This window comes from Oncorhynchus masou, chromosome 8 (genome assembly GCF_036934945.1).
Source record: "Oncorhynchus masou masou isolate Uvic2021 chromosome 8, UVic_Omas_1.1, whole genome shotgun sequence".
NCBI lineage: Eukaryota > Metazoa > Chordata > Actinopteri > Salmoniformes > Salmonidae > Oncorhynchus > Oncorhynchus masou.
Window position 1 is genome coordinate 36,719,208 of NC_088219.1, and position 25,382 is coordinate 36,744,589.

At 44.6% G+C, this 25,382-nt stretch overlaps 1 protein-coding gene across 2 annotated transcripts in view; it reads right to left on the reverse strand.

Moving 5' to 3' along the window:
* The window catches only part of xrcc4 (X-ray repair complementing defective repair in Chinese hamster cells 4), a 30,534-nt gene that overhangs the window by 3,689 nt on the left and 1,463 nt on the right, over window positions 1-25,382 (reverse strand). For both annotated transcript variants that reach the window (XM_064972340.1, XM_064972341.1), the window contains 6 exons: window positions 24,997-25,145; window positions 24,702-24,889; window positions 19,666-19,832; window positions 18,473-18,604; window positions 17,389-17,519; window positions 11,383-11,527 (listed from right to left, as the gene is read on the reverse strand). In XM_064972340.1, coding sequence (XP_064828412.1) covers window positions 11,383-11,527; window positions 17,389-17,519; window positions 18,473-18,604; window positions 19,666-19,832; window positions 24,702-24,889; window positions 24,997-25,138 — 905 coding nt within the window. In that variant the 5' untranslated portion in view covers window positions 25,139-25,145. The remainder of the gene's footprint in view (window positions 1-11,382; window positions 11,528-17,388; window positions 17,520-18,472; window positions 18,605-19,665; window positions 19,833-24,701; window positions 24,890-24,996; window positions 25,146-25,382) is intronic.

Consider the following 25,382-nt stretch of genomic DNA (forward strand, 5'->3'; position numbering starts at 1 on the left):
TGTCAATATGTTTTTTTTATTGTAAATGTTTCGGTGTCAAACTGGTGGCAGTTGTGAAAATAATCTATAGTTGGAAGAGTTGCAGAGATTAATAAAAAATAAATCATTGTTGATTAGATACATTTGTCAATCACTTGGCCATTTCCTCTTGAACCTTATGGTCTTTCTACTAGAAACTCATGGACAATATGGACAGATATAAAACATTTATACGGTATATTAATACGTTATTCTAAAGTATAAATTACCATAGTTACCATAGATTGCCTGCTACTACCAAAAGCTCCAGTGACTTTAGCAAATGATCAGTAGTTTAGCAAGTTGCCTGGAGGCAACACACACAGGGAGATATTGATTCCATTATAGAGTGCATGCAGGCAGGCGCACACCACACCACACCAACACAACCCATTACCATTCTTACCCCGAATGTTCAAACAGCGCCTGTAAACCATTTACACACTCCGAGCTCTCTCCTTTGTGGAAACAGTTTGTCAATAGTTGGGAGCAGGTTTTGCAGTGCTGTGTGTGCGCCGGCACGTCTTTGAGCTGAGTCACTTCACTGTAACACACTACAGTAACTGCTAATGAGTAAACAGGTTTGATACACACCACTTTAACAGAGCTATTGGTCATATGCCGAACTGACAGCAGACACTTGTAACACATTAAAGGGACACATCGGGATTTATCTACTTCCCCAAATTCAGATTACTGTCTCTGTGTCCAGTATGAAGATGGGAGGTAGTTTTGCGAGCCAATGATAACTAGCGTTAGCGCAACGACTGGACGTCTATGGGAATCTGCTACCATGCTGGAAGTCTATGGGAATCTGCTACCATGCTGGAAGTCTATGGGAATCTGCTGCCATGCTGGATGTCTATGGGAATCTGCTAGCAGATAAGCATAGATAAGCATAGACTTAACGCTTGTTAGCAATTTTCCCCCCTGGCGCTAGTTAGAAACTTCCTTCAAAACTGCACACGCAGACATAAAAATGATATCTACGAGTTCATCGGATTCTGGATAAGTAGATAAAGGGCCTCATTGCCAAAATCCTGAGGTATCCCTTTAACACGATTAACTCACGTCCTTCCACCCTCCAGCAGTCCACTCGTTAAACACAGCCGCAATATTAATGAGGGCTAACAGTGCAGACAGAACTGGCACTGTCACAACTGTGTGTGTGTGTGTGTGTGTGTGTGTGTGTGTGTAGATGAAATCAGCAGTCTTGATTTCTCCCCTACTGAAAGTACAGAAGGAGGGAGCGAAATATAACCATGGCTACAGCGCAGTCAGCGCTTCACTATGCAGACGGAAAAGGTAAAACAGAGGGAGAGAAAGAATAAAGTAGGTGGCTGGTGAGTTCTCTTTCCTCAGGTGCATTCACTTTGAGGAGCTCCATTTGACCTCACCCAATTGCTCCTAGTAAATAATCTCATTAACAAAAGGCTCAACTCTGACCTTTGGCCTCTGACTGACAGGTGTATGCAGAGAGCAAAGCCATCCAACTTGTTTTCAATCATTATCACCAATAGGAGAAAATAGTTACACACACACACACACACACACACACACACACACACACACACACACACACACACACACACACACACACACACACACACACACGTGGTCCTGTGACATACCATGAACCTTACCCCCATCCCCAAGGTTAATGTTTCTGTATGAAACAGAAGGTAGAGCTGACTGATGTAAACACAGATTCCTGTCTCTGAACCTCAGATGGAGAAGGTTAGTGTGTGTGTGCGTCAGTCTTTAATAGTTTGTGCCAAGTATTGTTTACAAACCCACGCAAACCAGCACCATGCAGCCACACACACACACACAAACACGAGTACACACGAGCAAACACATAGCGCTGTGTCAATACCTTGTCTTGTAGTGATTATCGGTGCTGATGGTTTACAGGGCTTGTACGTGTGTGTGTGTGTGTGTGTGTGTGTGTGTTTGTGAACTGCAGTATAATCTAGACCAGAGAGGGTTAGTTTGTCATGGGAAAAATCAGCCAAGGCACAGCAGAACAGTAAACGGACAGATCCACATTCTCTACAACTCAAGCCCCACTGAGTATGACACCTTTTACACCAAGAAATGACACAACATGCAACAATTTCAAAAGACTGTACTGAGTTACAGTTTATATAAGGAAATCAGTCAATTGAAATAAATTCATTAGGCCCTAATCTATGGATTTCACATGAACAGGAATACAGAAATGCATCTGTTGGTCACAGATACCTTAAAAAAAGGTTGGGGCGTGAATCAGAAAACCAGTCAGTATCTGGGGGACACCATTTGCCTCATGCAGCGCAACACATCTCCTTCACATAGAGTTGATCAGGCTGTTGACTGTGGCCTGTGGAATGTTGTCCCACTCCTCTCACGCGAAGTTGCTGGATATTGGTGGGAACTGGAACACACTGTCATACACGTACACGTCGATCCAGAACATCCCAAACATGTTCAATAGGTGACATGTCTGGTGAGTATTCAGGCTGGGATACTTTCAACTTCCAGGAAATGTGTACAGATCCTTGCGACATGGGGCCGTGCATTATCATGCTGAAACAGGAGGTGATGGGCGGTGGATGAATGGCACAACAATGGACCTCAGGATCTCGCCACGGTATCTCTGTGCATTCAAATTGCCATCGATAAAATGCAATTGTGTTTTGTTGTCCATAGCTTATTCCTGCCCATACCATAATGCCACCGACACCATGGGTCACTACTTCCACAATGTTGACCTCAGCAAACCGCTCACCCACACTCGTCTCAGACCATCCCGCAGGTGAAGAAGCCGACGCTGTTTAATTAGATTATTGATATACAACACCTGTCAGGTGGATGGGTTGTCATGGCAAAGGAGAAAAGCCCATTTTTGCCCAGTATAAGACTTTCTCGAATCAAAGCTCCTACTGGACTGTCAGTCTGTGCCCGATCTCCTTAGCTTTACCCAGAATCTTCTCTTCAATATCCAATGCCCCCACAATACTTTATTAAAATCAACAGACATGTGATCTGATATTTAGACCACACTGTGCTTGTATATCAACAACCAACAAGAACACTGAGAAATAAACAACAGCTTTCAGAACAAAGAGCAGCAGTTAAAACATGGCTTCGGGTCTTATTGTGCCAAGAGTTAGTTCTCCTGCAGCTGACGTATAGTAAAGTACTAATATTCCCATGACCAGCTGGACCGCCTGAAGCTACCTGGTGTGATTCTTGATTGATATTGACATTGTACTGCATAGTAGAGAAGAGTTTGCAAGTAAGCATTTCACTTTACCGATCAATACACTGATTTTATGTGTGTGTGTGTGTGTGTGTGTGTGTGTGTGTGTGCCGCCTGAAGCTACCTATTGTGTGTGTGTGTGTGTGTGTGCCAGCATGTGTGTGCGTTTTAGTCTAAAACACAATTAGCAGTACCATAAAGCCAGAGAGCCTGCAGGAGAGCAGTGGCATTTTAACACTAATAAAGTGAGTTGCAGTGTAGATGTGATAGGGCCGGAGGGTGGCCAGCTGTGGTGTTTTCCACAGGTTGTCCTCAAGCACACTGCAGGAGTGGAAAGTGTGAGGTCAGCTGGTTGGGTAAGTTCAGGAACGGCCGAGTGGGCAGCTACAACATGGAGAGACTATGGGCCAACAAATATACTGTTTTGTTCTGTTGAATCTCCTCTCTTTCTCCTCTACTCCCTTCTCTTGTCCTCTCCGGGTCGTTCCATAACATTTCAGCAAACCATGACACCCATGTGTTTTTCCCCATGTTCACGGACATTTGTAATTTAAGCGGTTGGGTTTATATCCCATCCTGCATCCTGATATTACCAGGTTGACCACTAGATGGTGCTGTTCCTGCTATTTGGTGATCATTGTTAATGGGATAGTTCACCCAAATTACAAAAGTAAATACTGTTTTTCTTACCCTGTAAGCAGGCTATGGACCAGGTATGACAGCAACCCATGCTTTGGTTTTGTTTAGCTGGCCACTTTTTCAAATGCAAACTTTGACAATTTCTCTGGATTCCTCATGTCTAACTCAATAGCTAGGTTTTCATCCAATTGGCTACAGATTTTCATGTGAATATTCTCAAATCTGCATAAAAAAGTGAATTTTCCCACCAGAGATGCGTTTCTATCACATTTACTTGTTACAGGTAAAAGGCTGTGAGTGATGACAGTGTACATAAAACACATTTTGGCGCTTAAACTCCCACGTAAAATCCAAGTTAAATGGTTTTCCATCGCATTTAAAAAAAAACTCTACTGATGGTTGTCACAAAAATATATAACGTGTGCAAACTCTAGTTTTGGCATGTGCAGTGTTGCTTAGAGCACACATATAGCCTACATGATGAGATTATTGTTATGGACAAAAGAGTGAGATTATAGAAAAAAAACTATACTCACATCAAAAGGTTGGACGGAAACCCTGGTTACTGTTAGAAAAAAGTATGGTACAAAACGAACATCAGGTACTATAACCCTAACCCTATAAATAAAAAATGGCTAATTTCAGTGCACTCAATTAGCATACTTGCTCAGACATCCATTTACACTACCGTTCAACAGTTTGGGCTCACTAAGAAATGTTTTTTGAAAGAAAGGCACATTTTTTGTCCATTACAATAACATCAAATTGATCAGAAATAAAGTGTACACATTGTTAATGTTGTAAATTACTATTGTAGCTGGAAATGGCATATTTTTTTATGGAAGATCTACATAGACGTACAGAGGCCCATTTACCAGCAACCATCACTTCTGTGTTCCAATGGCTCGTGCGAAGCTGTGTACTACTCTTTTCACAGAACAGCACAAACTGGCCCTAACCAGAATAAAAAGAGGAGTGGGAGGCCCCGGTGCACAACTGAGCAAGAGGACAAGTACACCAGAGTGTCTAGTATGAGAAACAGACACCTCACAAGTCCTCAACTGGCAGCTTCATTAAATAGTACTCGCAAAACACCAGTCTCAACGTCAACAGTGAAGAGGCGACTCTGGGATGCTGGCCTTCTTGGCAGAGTCACAAAGAAAAAGCCATATCTCAGACTGGCCAATAAAAATAAAATATTAAGATGGGCAAAGGAACACAGACACTGGACAGAGGAACTCTGCCTAGAAGGCCAGCATCCCGGAGTCACCTCTTCGCTGTTGACGTTGAGATTTGTGTTTATTGCGGGTACTATAAAATTCATTGAGGATTGGTGAGGAATCCATTTCTCAAACTAGACACTAATGTACTTGTCCTCTTGCTCAGTTGGGCTCTGGGACCTCCCACTCTTTCTATTCTGGTTAGGGCCAGTTTGTGCTGTCCTGTGAAGGGAGTAGTACACAGCGTTGTACGAGATCTTCAGTTTCTTGGCAATTTCTCGCATGGAATAGCCGTCCTTTCTCAGAACAAGAATAGACCAACAAGTTCCAGAAGAAAGTTCTTTGAGCCTGTAATTGAACCCACAAATGCTGATGCTCCAGATACCAAATCAAATCACATTTTATTTGTCACATACACGTGGTTAGCAGATGTTAATGCGAGTGTAGCGAAATGATTGTGCTTCTAGTTCCGACAATACAGTAATAACCAACGAGTAATCTAACCTAACAATTCCACAACAACTACCTTATACACACAGTGTAAAGGAATGAAAGAATATGTACATACAAATATATGAATGAGTGATGGTACAGAACGGCATAGGCAAGATGCAGTAGATGGTATCGAGTACAGTATATACATATGAGATGAGTAATGTATGGTATGTAAACATATAAAAGTGTCATTGTTTAAAGTGGATAGTGATACATGTATTACATCAAGATGGCAAGATGCAGTAGATGGTATAGAGTACAGTATATACATATGATATGAGCAATGTAGGGTATGTAAACATTATATGAAGTGGCATTGTTTAAAGTGGCTAGTGAAACATTTTTTTACATCCATTTTTACATTATTAAAGTGGCTGGAGTTGAGTCAGTACGTTGGCAGCAGCCACTCAATGTTAGTGGTGGCTGTTTAACATTCTGATGGCCTTGAGATAGAAGCTGTTTTTCAGTATCTCGGTCCCTGCTTTGATGCACCAGTACTGACCTCGCCTTCTGGATGATAGCGGGGTGAACAGGCAGTGACTCGGGTGGTTGTTGTCCTTGATGATCTTTATGGCCTTCCTGTGACATCGGGTGGTGTAGGTGTCCTGGAGAGCAGGTAGTTTGCCCCCGGTGATGCGTTGTGCAGACCTCACTACCCTCTGGAGAGCCTTACGGTTGTGGGCGGAGCAGTTGCTGTACCAGGGGGTGATACAGCCCGACAGGATGCTCTCGATTGTGCATCTGTGAAAGTTTGTGAGTGCTTTTGGTGACAAGACACATTTCTTCATCCACCTGAGGTTGAAGAGGCGCTGCTGCGCCTTCTTCACAACGCTGTCTGTGTGGGTGGACCAATCCAGTTTATCCGTGATGTGTACGCCGAGAACTTAAAACTTACTACCCTCTCCACTACTGTCCCGTCGATGTGGATAGGGGGGTGCCCCCTCTGCTGTTTCCTGAAGTCCACGATCATCTCCTTTGTTTTTGTTGACATTGAGTGGGAGGTTATTTTCCTGACACCACACTCTGAGGGCCCTCACCTCCTCCCTGTAGGCCGTCTCGTCGTTGTTGGTAATCAAGCCTACCACTGTAGTGTCTTCTGCAAACTTGATGATTGAGTTGGAGGCATGCATGGCCAAGCAGTCATGGGTGAACAGGGAGTACAGGAGAGGGCTCAGAACGCACCCTTGTGGGGTCCCAGTGTTGAGGATCAACGGGGTGGAGATTCTGTTACCTACCCTCACCACCTTTGGGCGGCCCATCAGGAAGTCCAGTACCTAGTTGCACAGGGCAGGGTCGAGACCCAGGGTCTCGAGCTTGATGACGAGTTTGGAGGGTACTATGGTGTTAAATGCTGAGCTGTCGTCGATGAACAGCATTCTTACATAGGTATTCCTCTTGTCCAGATGGGTTAGGGCAGTGTGCAGTGTGGTTGCGTCGTCTGTGGACCTGTTGTGGCGGTAAGCAAATTGGAGTGGGTCTCGGGTGTCAGGTAGGGTGGAGGTGATATGGTCCTTGACTAGTCTCTCAAAGCACTTCATGATGACGGAAGTCAGTGCTACGGGGCGGTAGTCGTTTATCTCAGTTACCTTAGCTTTCTTGGGAACAGGAACAATGGTGGCCCTCTTGAAGCATGTGGGAACAGCAGACTGGGATAAGGATTGATTGAATATGTCCGTAAACACACCAGCCAGCTGGTCTGCGCATGCTCTGATGACGCGGCTGGGGATGCCGTCTGGGCCTGCAGCCTTGCGAGGGTTAACACGTTTAAATTGTTTACTGACGTCGGCTGCAGTGAAGGAGAGTCCTCAGGTTTTGGTAGCGGGCCGTGTCAGTTGCACTATATTGTCCTCAAAGCGAGCAAAGAAGTTGTTTAGTCTGTCTGGGAGCAAGAGATCCTGGTCTGGAACGGGGCTGATTTTCTTTTTGTAATCCTTGATTGACTGTAGACCCTGCCACATACCTCTTGTGCCTGAGCCGTTGAATTGCGACTGTACTTTGTCTCTATACTGACGCTTAGCTTGCTTGATTGCCTTGCGGAGGGAATAGCTACACTGTTTGCATTTGGTCATGTTTCCGGTCTCCTTGCCCTGATTAAAAGCAGTGGTTCGCCCTTTCAGTTTCACACGAATGCTGCCATCAATCCACGGTTTCTGGTTGGGGAATGTTTTAATAAACGCTGTGGGAACAACATCACCAATGCACTTGCTAATAAACTCGCTCACCAAATCGGCGTATTCGTCAATGTTGTTGTTTGACGCAATGCGGAACATATCCCAGTCGACGTGAGCGAAGCAATCTTGAAGTGTATAATCAGATTGGTCGGACCAGCGTTGAACAGACCTGAGCGCGGGAGCTTCCTGTTTTAGTTTCAGTCTTTAGACAGGGAGCAATTAAATTTAGTCATGGTCAGCTTTTCCAAAAGGAGGGCGGGGGAGGGCCTTATATGCCTCGCGGAAGTTAGAATAACAATGATCAAGGGTTTTACCAGCCCTGGTTGCACAATCGATATGCTGATAGAATTTAGGGAGTCTTGTTTTCAGATTAGCCTTGTTTAAATCCCCAGCTACAATGAATGCAGCCTCGGGATATGTGGTTCCCAGTTTAAATAGAGTCAAATGAAGTTTGTTCAGGGCCATCGATGTGTCTGCTTGGGGGGAATATATGCGGCTGTGATTATAATCGAAGAGAATTCTCTTGGTAGATAATGCGGTCGGCATTTGATTGTGAGGAATTCTAAGTCAGGTGAAAAGAAGGACTTGAGTTGCTGTATTTTGTTATGATCACACATCTCATTAATCATAAGGCATACCCCCCGCCCTTCTTCTTACCTGAAAGATACTTGTTTCTGTCAGCTGGCTGTACCGACTCCGATAGCGTGTCTCGAGTGAGCCATGTTTCCGTGAAGCAATGAACATTACAGTCTCTTATGTCTCTCTGGAATGCTACCCTTGCTCGGATTTCATCTACCTTGTTGTCAAGAGACTGGACATTGGTGAGTAGTATACTCGGGAGCGGCACGCAATGTGCCGTGACACCCATCGCCAGCCCCTTTTATGGTGTCGTTGTTTTGGTTCGCCGGCTGGGATTCGATCCATTGTCCTGGGTGGTAGGCAAAACAGAGGATCCACATCGGGAAAATCATATTCTTTGTCGTAATGTTGGTGAGTTGACGTTGCTCTTATATCCAATAGTTCCTCCCAACTGTATGTAATAAAACCTAAGATTACCTGGGGTAACAATGTAAGAAAAAAAAAGAAAAAATACTGCGTAGTTTCTTAGGAACTCGAAGCATCTCTGTCGGCACCGGAAGTTACTCAACTAGTCTAAAGAAGGCCAGTTTTATTGCTTCTTTAATCAGTACAACAGTTTTCAGCTGTGCTAACATAATTGCAAAAGGGTTTTCTAATGATCAATTAGCCTTTTAAAATGATAAACTAGGATTAGCTAACACAACGTGCCATTGGAACACAGGAGTGATGGTTGCTGATAATGGGCCTCTGCACGCCTATGTAGATATTCCATTTTAAAAAATAAGCCGTTTCCAGCTACAATAGTCATTTACAACATTAACAATGTCTACACTGTATTTCTGATCAATTTGATGCTATTTTGTGATTTTCTTTAAAAAACAAGGACATTTCTAAGCCAAACTTTTGAACGGTAGTGTATATTTCAACTAAATAATGTTGCCGGAATGCTAATCGTATCTGTTTCTAACAGAAATGATTTCAGAACAGTCGGAGATGGTGGATGTCGAAATCCTCTTCTGCTTTTTGAGGTGGAACGACCCCTCCTCCTCGAGGTGGAACGACCAGTTTCCTCTCTTTTCCTCTCCTCCACTCCTTTCCTCTCTTCGGGACTAGGAGGTAGTATTATTATGTCTTCATCGTCTGTCACTGCATGGCAGCCACAAGCAGATCCATGACACCAGGAAGCAATGTCACACAGTTAAGTGTGTGGTGACAGAATGATGAGTAGGAGATCCTTGTCCCCTTCTCCTGCTCTCCTGTCCCCTCCACTCATTTCCTTTCTCCTCCTCACATCTCCTCCTTTCCTCCCCTCTTGAAACCAACAGTGATGTGCTAATAGCCGACAGACAACCAGTAGCATTGAATATTCATCTATTGTTGCATCATACACCATGTTTGTTTAACTATGCCAAGAAACTGTCTGTAGATTGAATGGTCTTTTTATTCAGCGTTTTTTTTCTCCTAAGGTACTTCTTGTGCTTTTAAAAGCTCTCTTCCAACTCTCTCTGGTGGGTCCATGAGTGACTTAACTCCAGTCAGTCAGCCAACAGTTTGAGCCTGCAGGAGAGCAGTGGCATTTTAACACCAAAAGTGAGCTGCAGCGTAGACGTGATAGGGCCGTAGGGTGGCCAGCCGTGGTAAGGGTTGTCCACTAGCACACTGCAGGGGTGGAAAATGTGAGGCCAGCTGATGGGGTAAGTTCAGGGATGTCCTAGCAGCCTCAACTAGAACACAGAGAGCCTATAGGTCAACAAATACACTTTTCCTTTTAATCTCCTCTCCTCTTGTTTCCTCTTTTTCTTCTCCTCTCTTCAGGACTAGGAGGTGGTGGCATTATGTCTTCATCGTCTGTCACCGCATGGCAGCCACAAGCAGATCCATGACACTGGGAACGATGTCACACAGTTAAGTGTGTGGTGACAGAATGATGAATAGATCCTTACGAACTAACCTCGTGATCCTCTTTTTGTCCCCATCTCCTCCTCTCAACTCCACTCATGTCATCTCCTCTCCTTCTTCCCGCTGACCAACAGTGATGAGTTAATAGCGAAAGACAACCCGTAGCATTGTGGATTCATCTAATGTTGCATTATACACAATGTTTAACCACGCTAAGCTACAGTCTGTATTATAGGGTGACTATTTCATTTATAGGGATTATTTAAGGGAATTTAAAAGCCACGGTCTTCCAACCCTCTCTGGCCGGTCCACTGTAGGCCTGGTGATTAAATATTTTTCCTGCCTGTCATGTGTGAGAAGAGCAGGTTTATACATGCAGTCGCACATACGCGCAAGCACACATTCACACATAAACAGAGATGGGTGTCACGTGTTCACAGACATGGTGTCACCGTTGTGAGTTGGCAAGAGTGGACCCAGTTTACAACAGCTACCATGTGAATCACACAATCACATATGGAATTTGGCTAAAACAGTTTGGTTTTCAAAGCCACGGTAGTTCCTTATGTTGTGATCCAGTCTTGTTTGAGAGCTCACCTGCTGCTAGGTGTGTAAAGCTGTAACGTGAAGTTATTTTCCCATTCATGAACACAGACAGAGACAGAATATCAGTGGAAAAGCAAGTGCCTTTTACATGTCTATGAAAAAGTCTCAGATGCTGAGAGAGAGAGAGAGAGAGAGAGAGAGAGAGAGAGAGAGAGAGAGAGAGAGAGAGAGAGAGAGAGAGAGAGAGAGAGAGAGAGAGAGAGAGAGAGAGAGAGAGAGAGAGAGAGAGAGAGAGAGAGAGAGAGAGAGAGAGAGAGAGAGAGAGAGAAGAGAGAGAGAGAGAGAGAGAGAGCGAGAGAACAAAGTGACATTCCCATTTCAGAGAGGAGAAGTACCAAAGCCCAGCGGGGGTGTGTTTGGCAGACAGAAACTAAGACTCAGGATTCAGAACAGATCTACCACACAGATCTACCCAGGAGACCATGTTGGGAAACTCATCGTCATGTCATAGCCCTATGTGTTTCTCAGCCACCCTTGCCACTATTTGTGTGTGTGTGTGTTGTGTCCGTACCTCGGTTTCTGTGCTGGCTCCGAGGTCGGTCTCTTAGCAACGGTGTCAGGAGGTTGCAGGTGGCGGAAGCGGCGTTTACGGGAGGGTGCCACGTCTGGGATGTCATTCAGACTGTCGTCCAATGGGCTGCGGCTACGCGAAGTCCCTGAGGAGAGAACACACACACACACGAGTCAAAATACAATGCCTTCAGAAAGTAAACAGCCCGAAGCAACACTGGAATGGCTTCGGAACAATAATGTGAAAGTCCAGACTTGAATCCCATTGAAAATCTGTGGAAAGACTTGAAGATTGCTGTTCACCGCCACTCCCCATCTAAAGTAACAGAGCTTGAGAAAATCTGCAAGGAACAATGGGAGAAAAATCACAAAATCCAGATGTGCAAAACTGATAGTCTCAAAGTGTGAATACTTACGTAAATGAGGTATTTCTGTATTTCCTTTTCAATACATTTGCAAACATTTCTAAAATCAAGTTTTCACTTTGTCATTATGGGTTATTGTGTGGAAATATATATTTAATCCATTTTGAATTTAGGCTGTTATATAACAAAATGTGGAATAAGTCAAGGGGTATGAATACTTTCTGAACGCACAGTATATAAATGTAACCTTCGAGCTACTGAGTCACAGAGTCAATGCGGAGTCCAATTGTAAGATTGGATCGTAAACTAAAATGAGTTCCAGACGTCCACAACAGAATGATTGACTCTACTATGTAAAATGTTTTTTTTTTAAACACCTACTACATTGCTCGCTACATGTTTCTCAGCTTCTTAAACACACAGTGAACACCAGCGGAGTTTGGGTCTGCAGCCACCAACATCTGGTCTGTTCAGGAAGGAAGGAGTTTGTGTGCTCCTCCCTCTCAGGTGTCCCCTTTCCTTTCACAGATCAGCACGTTTGACTGATGAGAGGAAACGTGCCCAAAGTAGACAAGTGGAGGGAGGAGGAGAGGGGGAAATAGACACATGGACGGGGAGGGGAGGGGTAGGAGAAGAAGAAATCCATCAGCATCAAAACGGCTGCTTGCTTATTAGTCCATTTAGCCAAGTACAGGGGAGGTCATATTCCGGCTTTAGTATTATTACTCATAGTCTAATAAGAGTTCTATTCAGTGTTGAACAGTAACATGAGTCTCTGGTCACTCAGGCTGGCAGTCTGTAAAAACACTGTGTTAAACTGAATAGCCTCATTCATCACATTCGGCAGGCAGGCAGGCAACATACAAGTAAAAGCTAACAACTGGAGTGGGTGAGACATTGGGTAAATGGGAGGTCAATCCATGGTGTCTGTAGCCATAATGTGACACCTGGGTCATTATAAACCGGAGTCACACACAGTTAACGCCCCACAGCCACGCACACGCGTGCGGGAGGAGACACACACACGCGCGCGAGGAATGTGACACCTGGGTTCTGATGAACCAGAGTCACACACAGTTAACACACAGCCCCACACACACACACCTTGGTATGGGGCTAGCCAAGAAAAAAACAGACTTGAAGAAAGATAATAAACTGGTAAAGTGTGTTATACCACACACACACACGCACACGCACACGCACACACACACACACACACACACACACACACACACACACACACACACACACACCTTGGTATGGGGCTAGCTAAGAAAAAAACAGACTTGAAGAAAGATAATAAACTGGTAAAGTGTGTTATACCACACACACACGCACACGCACACACACACACACACACACAGTTTATCTCAATATCATTAGTGAAAACATAACCACTTTGCCCCTTCCCCATTTTCTATGCCCTTCCTGGCAACACACTAATAAACTGACTCATTGTCACGGCAACCAAAGCAACACAGGAACCCGTGTCTATTTCCCCATCAGTCATAGAACACAGCTGTTAGAGGGAGGGACACCACCAATACCTACCTACCCAATACCCCTGCTATAACCCTAATCCACCATCTCCATCACATCGCACAGCCGGGAGAGACAAAGAGACTTCTAGGGATCTTACCTACCTCCCATATAAGTAAGGTAAATAACACTCGGTCTGAGCCAGAACAGCCCATTTATACCTACCACTCAGCCCAACAATAACCCTTATTTACCACCTCAATCACAACACACAGCTGGGAGAAACAGGGGGGCTTGGGGCCCTATACCCACCACCCCAGAGGGCCCCCTACCCACTATACCAGCCCAGTCTACTCTAGAAGTGGTGCCTGACCCCGGTAAGTGCTCCAGCAGTAGAAGTAGAGGTGTGGTTAGCGGTGTTCCAGGCGGCAGGTCAGAGAGGCCCGCTACACTTCTCACTCACAGAGGGTTACGCAATGATCACTCACTGATGTCATCGCTGGTGCCATCGCTGGTGCAAGAATAACACCAGTCATATAGACAGAATCGGACAGATTCAGTACACACACACACACAGGCACGAGTGCACACTCACCACACAGCGATACCATGACTGCCCGTCGTGCCATGTATAACGTAGATTTACAAGATTCTTGGAGTACCGCTGGCTGGTGTGTTTACGGACATATTCAATCAATCCTTATCCCAGTCTGCTGTCCCCTCATGCTTCAAGAGGGCCACCATTGTTCCTGTTCCCAAGAAAGTTAAGGTAACTGAGCTAAACGACTACCGCCCCGTAGCACTCACTTCCGTCATCATGAAGTGCTTTGAGAGGCTAGTCAAGGACCATCACCCCCACCCTACCTGACACCCTAGACCCACTCCAATTTGCTTACCGCCCCAATAGGTCCAGACGACACAATCGCAACCACACTGCACACTGCCCTAACCCATCTGGACAAGAGGAATATCTACGTGAGAATGCTGTTCATCGACTACAGCTCAGCATTTAACACCGTAGTACCCTCCAAACTCATCATCAAGCTCGAGACCCTGGGTCTCGACCCTGCCCTGTGCAACTGGATACTGGACTTCCTGATGGGCCGCCCCCAGGTGGTGAGAGTAGGTAACAACATCTCCACCCCGCTGATCCTCAACACTGGGGCTCCACAAGGGTGCGTTCTGGGCCCTCTCCTGTACTCCCTGTTCACCCACGACTGCGTGGCCATGCACGCCTCCAACTCAATCATCAAGTTTGCAGACGACACAACAGTGGTAAGGCTTGATTACCAACAATGACGAGACGGCCTACAGGGAGGAGGTGAGGGCCCTCGGAGTGTGGTGTCAGGAAAATAACGTCACAATCAACGTCAAGAAAACAAAGGAGATGATTGTGGTCTTCAGGAAACAGCAGAGGGGGAACCCCCTATCCACATCGACGGGACAGTAGTGGAGAGGGTAGTAAGTTTTAAGTTCCTCTGTGTACACATCTCGGACAAACTGGATTGGTCCACCCACACAGACAGAAGAATTGTGAAGAAGGCGCAGCAGCGCCTCTTCAACCTCAGGAGGCTGACGAAATTCGGCTTGTCACCAAAAGCACTCACAAACTTTTACAGATGCACAATCGAGAGCATCCTGTCGGGCTGTATCACCGCCTGGTACGGCAACTGCTCGCCCACAACCGTAAGGCTCCCCAGAGGGTAATGAGGTCTGCACAACGCATCACCGGGGGCAAACTACCTGCCCTCCAGGACACCTACACCACCCGATGTCACAGGAAGGACATAAAGATCATCAAGGACAACAACCACCCGAGCCACTGCCTGTTCACCCCGCTATCATCCAGAAGGCGAGGTCAGCACTGGTGCATCAAAGCAGGGACCGAGAGACTGAAAAACAGCTTCTATTCCAAGGCCATCAGACTGTTATTAAACAGCCACCACTAACATTGAGTGGCTGCTGCCAACATACTGACTCAAATCTCTAGCCACTTTAATAATGGGAATTGATGTAAAAAAAAATGCCACTTAATATAATGTTTACATACCCTACATTACTCATCTCATATGTATACACTGTACTCTATACCATCTACTGCATCTTGCCATCTTTATGTAATACATGTATCACTAGCCACTTTAAACTATGCCACTTTTATGTTTACATACCCTACATTACTCATCTCATATGTATATACTGTACTCGAGACCATCTACTGCATCTTGCCTATGCCGTTCTGTACCATCACCCATTCATGTATCTTTATGTACATATTCTTTATCCCTTTACACTTGTGTTGTGGAATTGTTAGGTTAGATTACTCGTTGGTTTCGCTACAATCGCATTAACATCTGCTAACCATGTGTATGTGACAAATAAAATTTGATTTGATTTTTTATTCGATTTTTTCCATCTGAGCACATACTTCAAATCAAATCTAATTGTATTTGTCACATGCACTAAATACAACAGATGTACTGTAGGGCTTACCGTAAAATGCTTACTTACAAGCCCTTAACCAACAATGCGGTTCAGAAAATATTCACTAAATAAACTAAAGTTTTAAAAAAAGAAGTTGAACAATAAAAATAACGAGGCTATATACAGGGGGTACCGGTACCAAGTCAATGTGCGGGGGTACAGGGTAGTCGAGGTCATATGTACATGTAGGCAGTGGTGTAAAGTACTATCTATACTTCACTATACTTTTTACTTCACTATATTCCTAAAGAAAATAATGTACTTTCTACTCCATACATTTTCCCTGACACACAAAAGTACTCTTTTAGGTGTTGACAGGAAAATGGTCCAATTCCCACACTTATCAAGAGAACATCCCTGGTCATCCCTAATGACTCTGATCTGGCTGACTCACTGAACACACATGCTTCGTTTGTAAATGATGAGTGTTGGAGTGTGCCCCTGGCTACCAGTAAATAAAGAAAAAAAATGCTTAATATAAGGAAGTAGAAATTGTATTTACTTTTACTTTTTATATTGAAGTAAATTTTAGAAATTCCATTTACTTTCATACTCAATAAGTATATTTAAAACCAAATACTTTAGTATTTTACTGAGTGACTTTCACTTGCGTCATTTTCTATTAAGGTATCTTCACTTCTACTCAAGTATGACAATTGAGTACTTTTTCCACCACTGCATTTAGGTGGGGTAAATTGACTATGCATCGATAATAATCAGCTTAGCCATAAGGTAAGATAAGGTAAACTTTTAGACAGAGACATTGTGTACTGGGTTAATTTAGGGTATATAATGAGTCATACCAGTGGTAAACGATCTGATATACCACGGCTGTCAGACAATCAGCATTCAGGGCTCAAACCACCCAGTTTATAATTTAGGGTTAATGATGAGTCTGTACAGGATAAACACTTTCATACACTGGGCTGGACACAAACATGGGGGGTGGGGAGGCTCTTCTGAGCTCCATGATGGCAGTGTTGTGAGGTCTATTATCATTCCTAGTCAACCACCCCTTTCACCCTCCAACTCTTCCCTCAGGGCCACCTCCTCTGAGATAGTGGTTAGAGACTACAATCGGGGGACCACACACAACTATCGCTCACACACACACACACACACACACACACACACACACACACACACACACACACACACACACACACACACACACACACACACACACACACACACACACACACACACACACACACAGCTCTAATGTAACTCAGAGTAACATCTGACTGTAAATCTGCTCTAAACACTCTCCAGGAGGGAGATCACACATGCTCTGGTGTCATCACTACGAGACCACTAAGCAAACACACTGCCAGTGACAAGTTTACTTTCAACAAGCTCTTAGGACACTTGAACGTTTGTTTCTTCTTTACACAAGTTAATATTTGTAGAATTTCCTTTGGGTTAACATGAGGGGGCACCTGAGGGGTCGACCCCAACTCATTCACACACACTCCTTCAGATCTTTCTCAATGTTTTCCCTTCCATCCATTACCTACAGATAAAACCCACTCAGCTGCTCCATATCACTGCAAGTAAGTGTGTGTGTGTGTGTGTGTGTGTGTGTGTGTGTGTGTGTGTGTGTGTGTGTGTGTGTGTGTGTGTGTGTGTGTGTGTGTGTGTGTGTGTGTGTGTGTGTGTGTGGAGGGGTTATACCCTACCCTGGGTGGGTTCTATAGAGGCAGGCTGTAACTGCTCATCATCAGTGCTTGCTTCATATTCATCCTCCTCTCTGGTCTGTCCTGTCGTCTTTTTCGTTCCCTTCCCTGGACTGCTGCTCTCTCCCTCTTCCCTGTTAGAGAGACGAGAGATATACAGACGCACATGCACGTGTTAAAGATCACAACTTGGGAAGGTTGCGCATCCTGGGAGTACAGGTAACTGGCAAAATAATGGAAACCCTTGAGTAAATTAGGGATACAGAGTATTTTGAAAGCAGGTGCTTCCACACAGGTGTGGTTCCTGAGTTAATTAAGCAATTAACATCCCATTATGCTAATGTTCATGTATGAATAAAAATGCTGGGCATTTGGCTGGCTGCCATGGTTATGCCCCCTATCCACAGCGCACGAGTGGTCACTGAATGGTTTGATGAGCATAATCGACATAAACCACAATGCCATGGCTGTCTCAGTCACCAGATCTCAACCCAATTGAACACTCATAGAATATTCTAGAGCGGCGCCCGAGTTAGTGTTTCCCACCACCATAGACAAAACACTCAATTATAGAATTTCCCATTGGAAGAATGGTGTCGTATCCCTCCAATAGAAATCCAGACACCTGCAGAACCTACGCCAAGGAGCACGCCAAGGAGCACTGATGCTGTTGTGGTGGCCCAACGCCCTATTACAGACACTTTATGTCGGCAGCTATCCTGTATATTTGCCTGGTATTCAGTTTATATTGAACAGTATGGGATTAAATGTGGTACCAATAGGTTGTATATTTTTTCATCACCTAAATAACACCTTTCATCACTTACATACTGGCATGTGCCACCAGATGGCCAAATCACCAAGACCAAACCATCGGGACATATCAGAAGGGGTTATCACATAGATGATGAATATATCAAAGGAAGCTACGTTGATAAATCAAACCCTCTTGGTCATTCCCCTTTATTACAGAGGAGGGTGGAAATGTTATGAGTGATATCCTGTGACCTTGAGGGGTTCCTCACGGTCAGACCCCCCCGTGGGGTAAGGTTAGGTCATAGATGGGGGACGTGTGTGTACTATGTACCTGGTCTCCTGCAGGTGTGTGAGGTTCTTCTGCAGACTGCGTATCTTGGCCTTCTTCTCATTCAGCACCAGTGTGAAGCGAGAGTACAGCTCTGACTCGAGTGTCTCCTTCCCACTGACAAACCGCTGCAACCTACACACACGCACGCACACACAGGTCGTGTTAGAGCTTATAGAAAGCAGGGTTAGAGTGAGTTACAAGGGAATGGAATAAAATGCATTTACAGCAACAATCCCTGGCTTGGTATGGATAGAAATATGACTGTGCCATTTATAGGACATTTACAGTGGGGCAAAAAAAGTATTTAGTCAGCCACCAATTGTGCAAGTTCTCCCACTTAAAAAATGAGAGAGGCCTGTAATTTTCATCATAGGTACACTTCAACTATGACAGACAAAATGAGAAAAAAATAAATAAATAAGAAATCCACCATAATTTGCAAATAAATTCATAAAAAATCCTACCATGTGATTTTCTGGATTTTTTTCTTCTCATTTTATCTGTCATAGTTGAAGTGTACCTATGATGAAAATTACAGGCCTCTCATTTTTAAGTGGGAGAACTTGCACAATTGGTGGCTGACTAAATACTTTTTTTGAAATCTCCAGCCCTGATGCAGCCAACAGCCACTCTTTCCCTCTGAATCCAGTCAAGGTTAAGGTTAGTTGTGTCTGGTGTTGGTTGCCAGGGAACCTTGACAGATTTTTCCTCCCCCTCCGCAACCAAATACCGCTATATTCTATTTCAGAATCAAAAAAACTACAGCAGTGAGATGATTAGAAACACATGGACTCAGTCTAGGTGAGGGGAACTGCCCTCAACACTCACTTGCGAGGGGTTCCCTCATCCTTTGTGTGTGTGTTCGATCTTGACCTCTGTGTTGAGCTCTCAGGTCTGTGCGTCATTAAGGCCCACTTTCAGAGCTATTTTCCATCCTCAGCAGCCACACACACACACTCATAAAAATCAGTTCCTAGACAATGCAACATACAGTGGCGGTCCTACCCCGTAGAGAGTTTTGGGGATTGGGCAATGACTCTTAAAGAGGAGGGAAGTGAACTCGTCATGTGTGTGTGTGTGTGTGTGTGTGTGTGTGTGTGTGTGTGTGTGTGTGTGTGTGTGTGTGTGTGTGTGTGTGTGTGTGTGTGTGTGTGTGTGTGTGTGTGTGTGTGTGTGTGTGTGTGTGGTCTTACTCTGCATTGATGTGTTGTAGCTCCTGTTTGAGTCTGTGGTTCTCCTCCTTTAGTAAGTGGTTGTGGTTCTGCAGTGCGGTTCCACGTTCTAGACCGTGAGTCAGTAACGCTCTAACCTCCTCCACTGGCTCTGGAATCTTACCCAGCAACACAGAACCCAGGCAGAACTGGAAGGGGGGGTGAGGAAGGGAGAGAGTTAATATATGCACCTGTAAACACACACATATACTCGAACCCACCTTAACGAGATGGACAGTTACTGTGTTGGCCGGTAAAGACAAGTTGGCTCTGGAATGTTGTACTCGAGCAGAGCTTCCATTAGATGTCTTAGAAAAACTAACGTTTCATAATCTCTCTGTATTGGCCTCTCTCTCTCTCTAACTCAGACTCAGTGACTAACTACTGGAGAGAATAAGAACCTATTCGGGTAGAGACTGTCGCTACTACATCACTGTGGTGTCTGGGTGGCGCCTAAAGTGACCACAAACGCTGCTGTTTCTGCTGTGAGGGATTCAGCGGTAGTGTATTGGTGGTGAGCTCACTGGCCAGCAGATAATGGTGTTGTGGTGAACCTTGGTTTGTGCCCAAGGCTGTCATTACAGGGACTCTCTTTACACTGGTCCATCTACTGGTGATGAAAACCATTCACCTCCACACATTTAAACACACATAGACCAGCCACACACACACACACATTCAGACACAGTCCTGGTGTAAATCAAATCAAATTTCATTTGTCACATGCGGCAAATATAACAGGTGTAGTAGACCTTACAGTGAAATGCCCTTAACCAACAATGTCTTTATTATATTCTAATTAAGCCTATGATTTGATAGAGCAGTCTGACTGAGCTGTGGTAGGCGGCAGCAGGCTCGTAAGCATTCATTCTAACTTTACTGCATTTGCAGAAGCTCTTAGCAATGCTTGCTTCACAGCACTGTTTATGACTTCAAGCCTATCAACTCCCGAGATTAGGCTGGCAATACTAAAGTGCCTATTAGAACATCCAATAGTCAAAGGTATATGAAATACAAATGGTATAGAGATAAATAGTCGTTGCGTCATAATTCCTATAATAACTACAATCTAAAACTTCTTAACTGGGAATATTGAAGAACTGGGAATATTGAACCACTAGCTTTCATATATTCTCATGTTCTGAGCAAGGAACACACACACACGAGCATTTCACAAGCATTTCGCTACACTCGCATTAACATCTGCTAACCATGTGTATGTGACAAATAAAATTAGATTTGATTTGATTTGCACATTTACTTTTTTCTCCAACACTGTGTTTTTGCATTATTTAAACCAAATTGAGCATGTTTCATTATTTATTTGAGACTAAATAGATTTTATTTATGTATTATATTAAGTTAAAATAAAAGTGTTATATATCTATATATTTTTTTTAAATCGGCATCTACTTTTTTTTGGTCCTCCAATAATCGGTATCGGCGTTGAAAGATCATAATCTGTCGACTTCTAGTTTAGTCCCAGGGTCCTTCATGTCCCCCTCAGGAGACTGAAAATTTTTGGCATGGGTCCTCAGATTCTCAAAGGTTTTACAGCTGCACCATTGAGAGCATCCTGACGGGTTGCATCACTGCCTGGTATGGCAACTGCTCGGCCTCCGACCGCAAGGCACTACAGAGGGTAGTGCGTACGGCCCAGTACGTCACTGGGGCCAAGCTTCCTGCCATCCAGGACCTCTATACCAGGAGGTGTCAGAGGAAGGCCCTAAAAATTGCCAAAATCTCCAGCCACCCTAGTCATAGACTGTTCTCTCTGCTACTACACAGCAAGCAGTACCGGAGCGACAAGAGGCTTCTGAACAGCTTCTACCCCCAAGCCATAAGACTCCTGAACAGCTAATCAAATGGCTACCCAGACTATATGCATTGCCCCCTCTTCTACACTGCTGCTACTCTCTGTTATTATCTTTGCATAGTCACTTTAATAACTATACCACATGTACATATTACCTCAACTAACCTGTGCCCCTGCACATTGACTCTGTACCGATACCCCCTGTATATGGCCCCGCTATTGTTATTTACTGCTGCTCTTTAATTATTTGTTATTCTTATCGCTTACTTTTTTTGTTGGTATTTTCTTAAAACTGCATTGTTGGTTAAGGGCCTGTAGGTAAGCATTTCACTGTAAGGTCTACACGTGTTGTATTCGGCACATGTGACAAGTACAATATGATTTGTATAGGCTTTGTTGTGCCCTCTTCACGACTGTCTTAGTGTATTTGGACCATGATAGTTCCACTACAGCCCCGTCGATGAGAATGGGGGCATGCTCAGTCCTCCTTTTCCTGTAGTCCACAATCATCTCCTTTGTCTTAATCACGTTGAGGGAGAGGTTGTTGTCCTGTCACCACACAACCAGGTCTCTGACCTCCTCCCTATAGGATGTCTTGTCGTTGTCGGTGATCAGGCCTACCACTGTTGTGTCGTCTGCAAACTTGATAGTGTTGGAGCTGTGCCTGGCCATGCAGTCATGAGTAAACAGGGAGTACAGGAGGGGACTGAGCACTCACCCCTGAGGGGCTCCCATGTTGAGGATCAGCGTGGCGGATGTGTTGTTCCCTACCCTTACCACCTAGGGGCGGCCAGTCAGGAAGTCCAGGAATCCAGAAGCACAGGGAGGTGTTTAGTCCCAGGGTCCTTACCTTAGTGATGAGCTTTGAGGGCACTATGGTTTTGAAAGCTGAGCTGTAGTCAATGAATAGCATTCTCAACAGATCCACAGATGTCCAGGTGGGAAAGGGCAGTGTGGAGTGCAATAGAGATTGCATAATCTGGGGATCTGTTGAGGCAGTATGTGAATTGGAGTGGCTCTAGGGTTTCTGGGATAATGGTGTTGATGTGAGCCATGACCAGCCTTTCAAAGCACTTCATGGCTACAAATGTAAGTGCTACGGGTTGGTAGTCATTTAGGCAGGTTACCTAAGTGTTCTTGGGCACAGGGACTATGGTGTTCTGCTTGAAACATGTTGGTATTACAGACTCTGACAGGGACAGGTTGAAAATGTCAGTGAAGACACTTGCCAGTTAGTCAGCGCATGCTCGGAGTATACGTCATGGTAATCCATCTGGCCCGGCGGCCTTGTGAAATGGATCCACATGCTGGTTCTGGAGTTGGTTTTCAAAGCAGGTCTCAGAGGGAATGACCAGCGGGTTCAGGGGGTCGTTTAGACCTGTGATTCCACATCCTCACACACACAAAGCTACTCTCAACAAGATCTGAGAGACAGACTGCATCAAAATCAAAAAGAGGATAAAGAAGAGACGACAGAGGAAAACGGAAAGGATGAGAAGTCAACAACATGCAGTTGTTCACATTCTATAAAAATGCTTGAATGGTTCTCCCAAATGAAAATCAAATGTAAAGTTGCACAATATCATTGATCCGAGGAAACCCACTGACTAGTGGAAAATGGCTGCCCCGTGGGCCATAATATGACTGTTTATTGTCAAGTACATGTTGCTGTTTGAGGTTACACATCACTGCTAGTATGGTAATAATACCCTCGCAGCGATGTGGGAGCCTTCCTGGGGCTGTTGCTATGGGCCAGTGAGGTGCAGTAAAAAGAGGAGGATCACATTCCCATCTACCAAACAACAACCACGCCGATGTTCCTATTTCTCCTTATCCAGGACTGTTTTACAGGGTTCTATATGGTTCTACAGTATACGGTTCTACAAGGGTATTGTAAGGTTTGCCCTTTTCTTACAGCTGGTGTCAATCAACGCTCACTCTCTTCAGAAGTTACACAACAGGCACGCACACATGCACACACACTGCTGTTGCAAGGCCAGCCATTAGACTTGGATCATTTGATAATGAGTCATATCTCTATGATGAATGAATTCATCTTTTTATAAACTGTTGAGCAACAGAAAACAGTTTGGACTTTTTCATCTGGGATGATGCATCACAGAAACTTCCTTAAATGTCCTGGTCCAAAACTCTTGTTTCTGAAGCAGTCAATCCTATTAATTTCCCTTTTCTACTGAAACACATGCACTAGGAGTTACATTCTGTCATTACCCTATTACTATGGCAACAAAGCAAGAAGTGTATATATGTGTGTGTGTGTGTGTGTGTGTGTGTGTGTGTGTGTGTGTGTGTGTGTGTGTGTGTGTGTGTGTGTGTGTGTGTGTGTGTGTGTGTGTGTGTGTGTGTGTGTGTGTGTGTGTGTGTGTGTGTGTGTGTGCGTGGGGTTGACCTCTGAGCACACAGACTGTCACTAAGTTGGCTACGTGTGTGTTTTACCTCCATAGTGATCGTATTCTACAATACAATTTTCCTGTCGAAGCAGGGAGTCGGAGGAAGTCAATATCTTAGGATGACGTCATCACTGGTCAACAACAACACACTCCTGAAGGATCCAATACAACCCCGCTGTTGATATGACTGCCTGACTGACTTGTGTGTTCTAATATACTGTGAAGATGAGAGACAAATATTCCACTGTTGGAATAATAATAACTACCTGTATTTCATCATACCACTGGCCTCCATTTTGTTTGTTTTTACAGTTATATGACACTAATCCTATCGGAGGGCTTAACACCCCTAGCCTATGGGAAGGGAAGACTACAGTTACTAACAATAAAAACAACACTTCTACGGCATGGTAACCTCATACAACGGCGCTTCACTACATGAATGTCTTCCTGGGTTCATTAGCTCAATTAGTGGTAGTTAGAGGGTCCTGAGAGGAAATGGGAACATGCGATATGATACGAGATACGACATGAGGTTATGGGAGACACAGTTCACTCTCACTTCCATGAACAACTCTTAAGGATGAGATCATATACAAACATCATCAGTGTTAATTCTAGTGACGACATCACATGAACCTCAAAGTGCAAGCGACACTGTACACAGATCAGATATCACATGATGGATGGCTAACTTGCTCAAATAAATACTACAAGTAAAACATTTGATAGGGTTAAGGGCTATGGTAAAGGTTAAGGTTCACACTGTTATGATTCGTTACACCACTCACCGAGATGTCCCTCTGCACCTTCTCGTAGGACAGGGTCATGTTGGCCATTGGGCCGTGGTTATGGGTCAAGGTGAAGCTGTAGTCAGTAGAGGGTCCAGTCCCAGTCAGGGCCTGCTGGAGGTCCTGGATGTAACGATCTGTCTGCATCTCCAACTCCTCTGCCTCCTCCCGCACTGCATCCTCTGATACTACAGACAGGGAGGGAGTGAGGGAAAGGAAGGAAGATTCAGGTGAGTGTTTAGACAAGTGTGTGGTCATGTTTGTGCGTGCGTGTTCGTCAGGTGTGTGTGTTTACCCTCTCCTCTCCATGCATTCTGTCCATCAGAGAGCAGTAACAGGAAGCCAGAGCCTAAGTCCCGCCCCCTCCACTCCACTCGCAGGAAGTAGGAAGTCTCTGACTCCGAGGAGATACAGACCTCACGCACCGTCACATGCATCTCACACCTGCAGAAAAACAGCACAGGCACGTGAGGTCATTCCGTCTGTAATTCTGTTTGGCTCTAAACAAAGTATTGGAAATAAAACAAAGTTGGGATATTTGTGATCATTGTTTACCTCTACATTTAGCAGACGCTCTTATCCAGAGCGACATACAGGAGCAATTAGGGTCAAGTGCCCTGCTCAAGGGCACATCGACATATATTTTTTAATTCACCGAGTCGGCTTGGGATTTTGACCTTT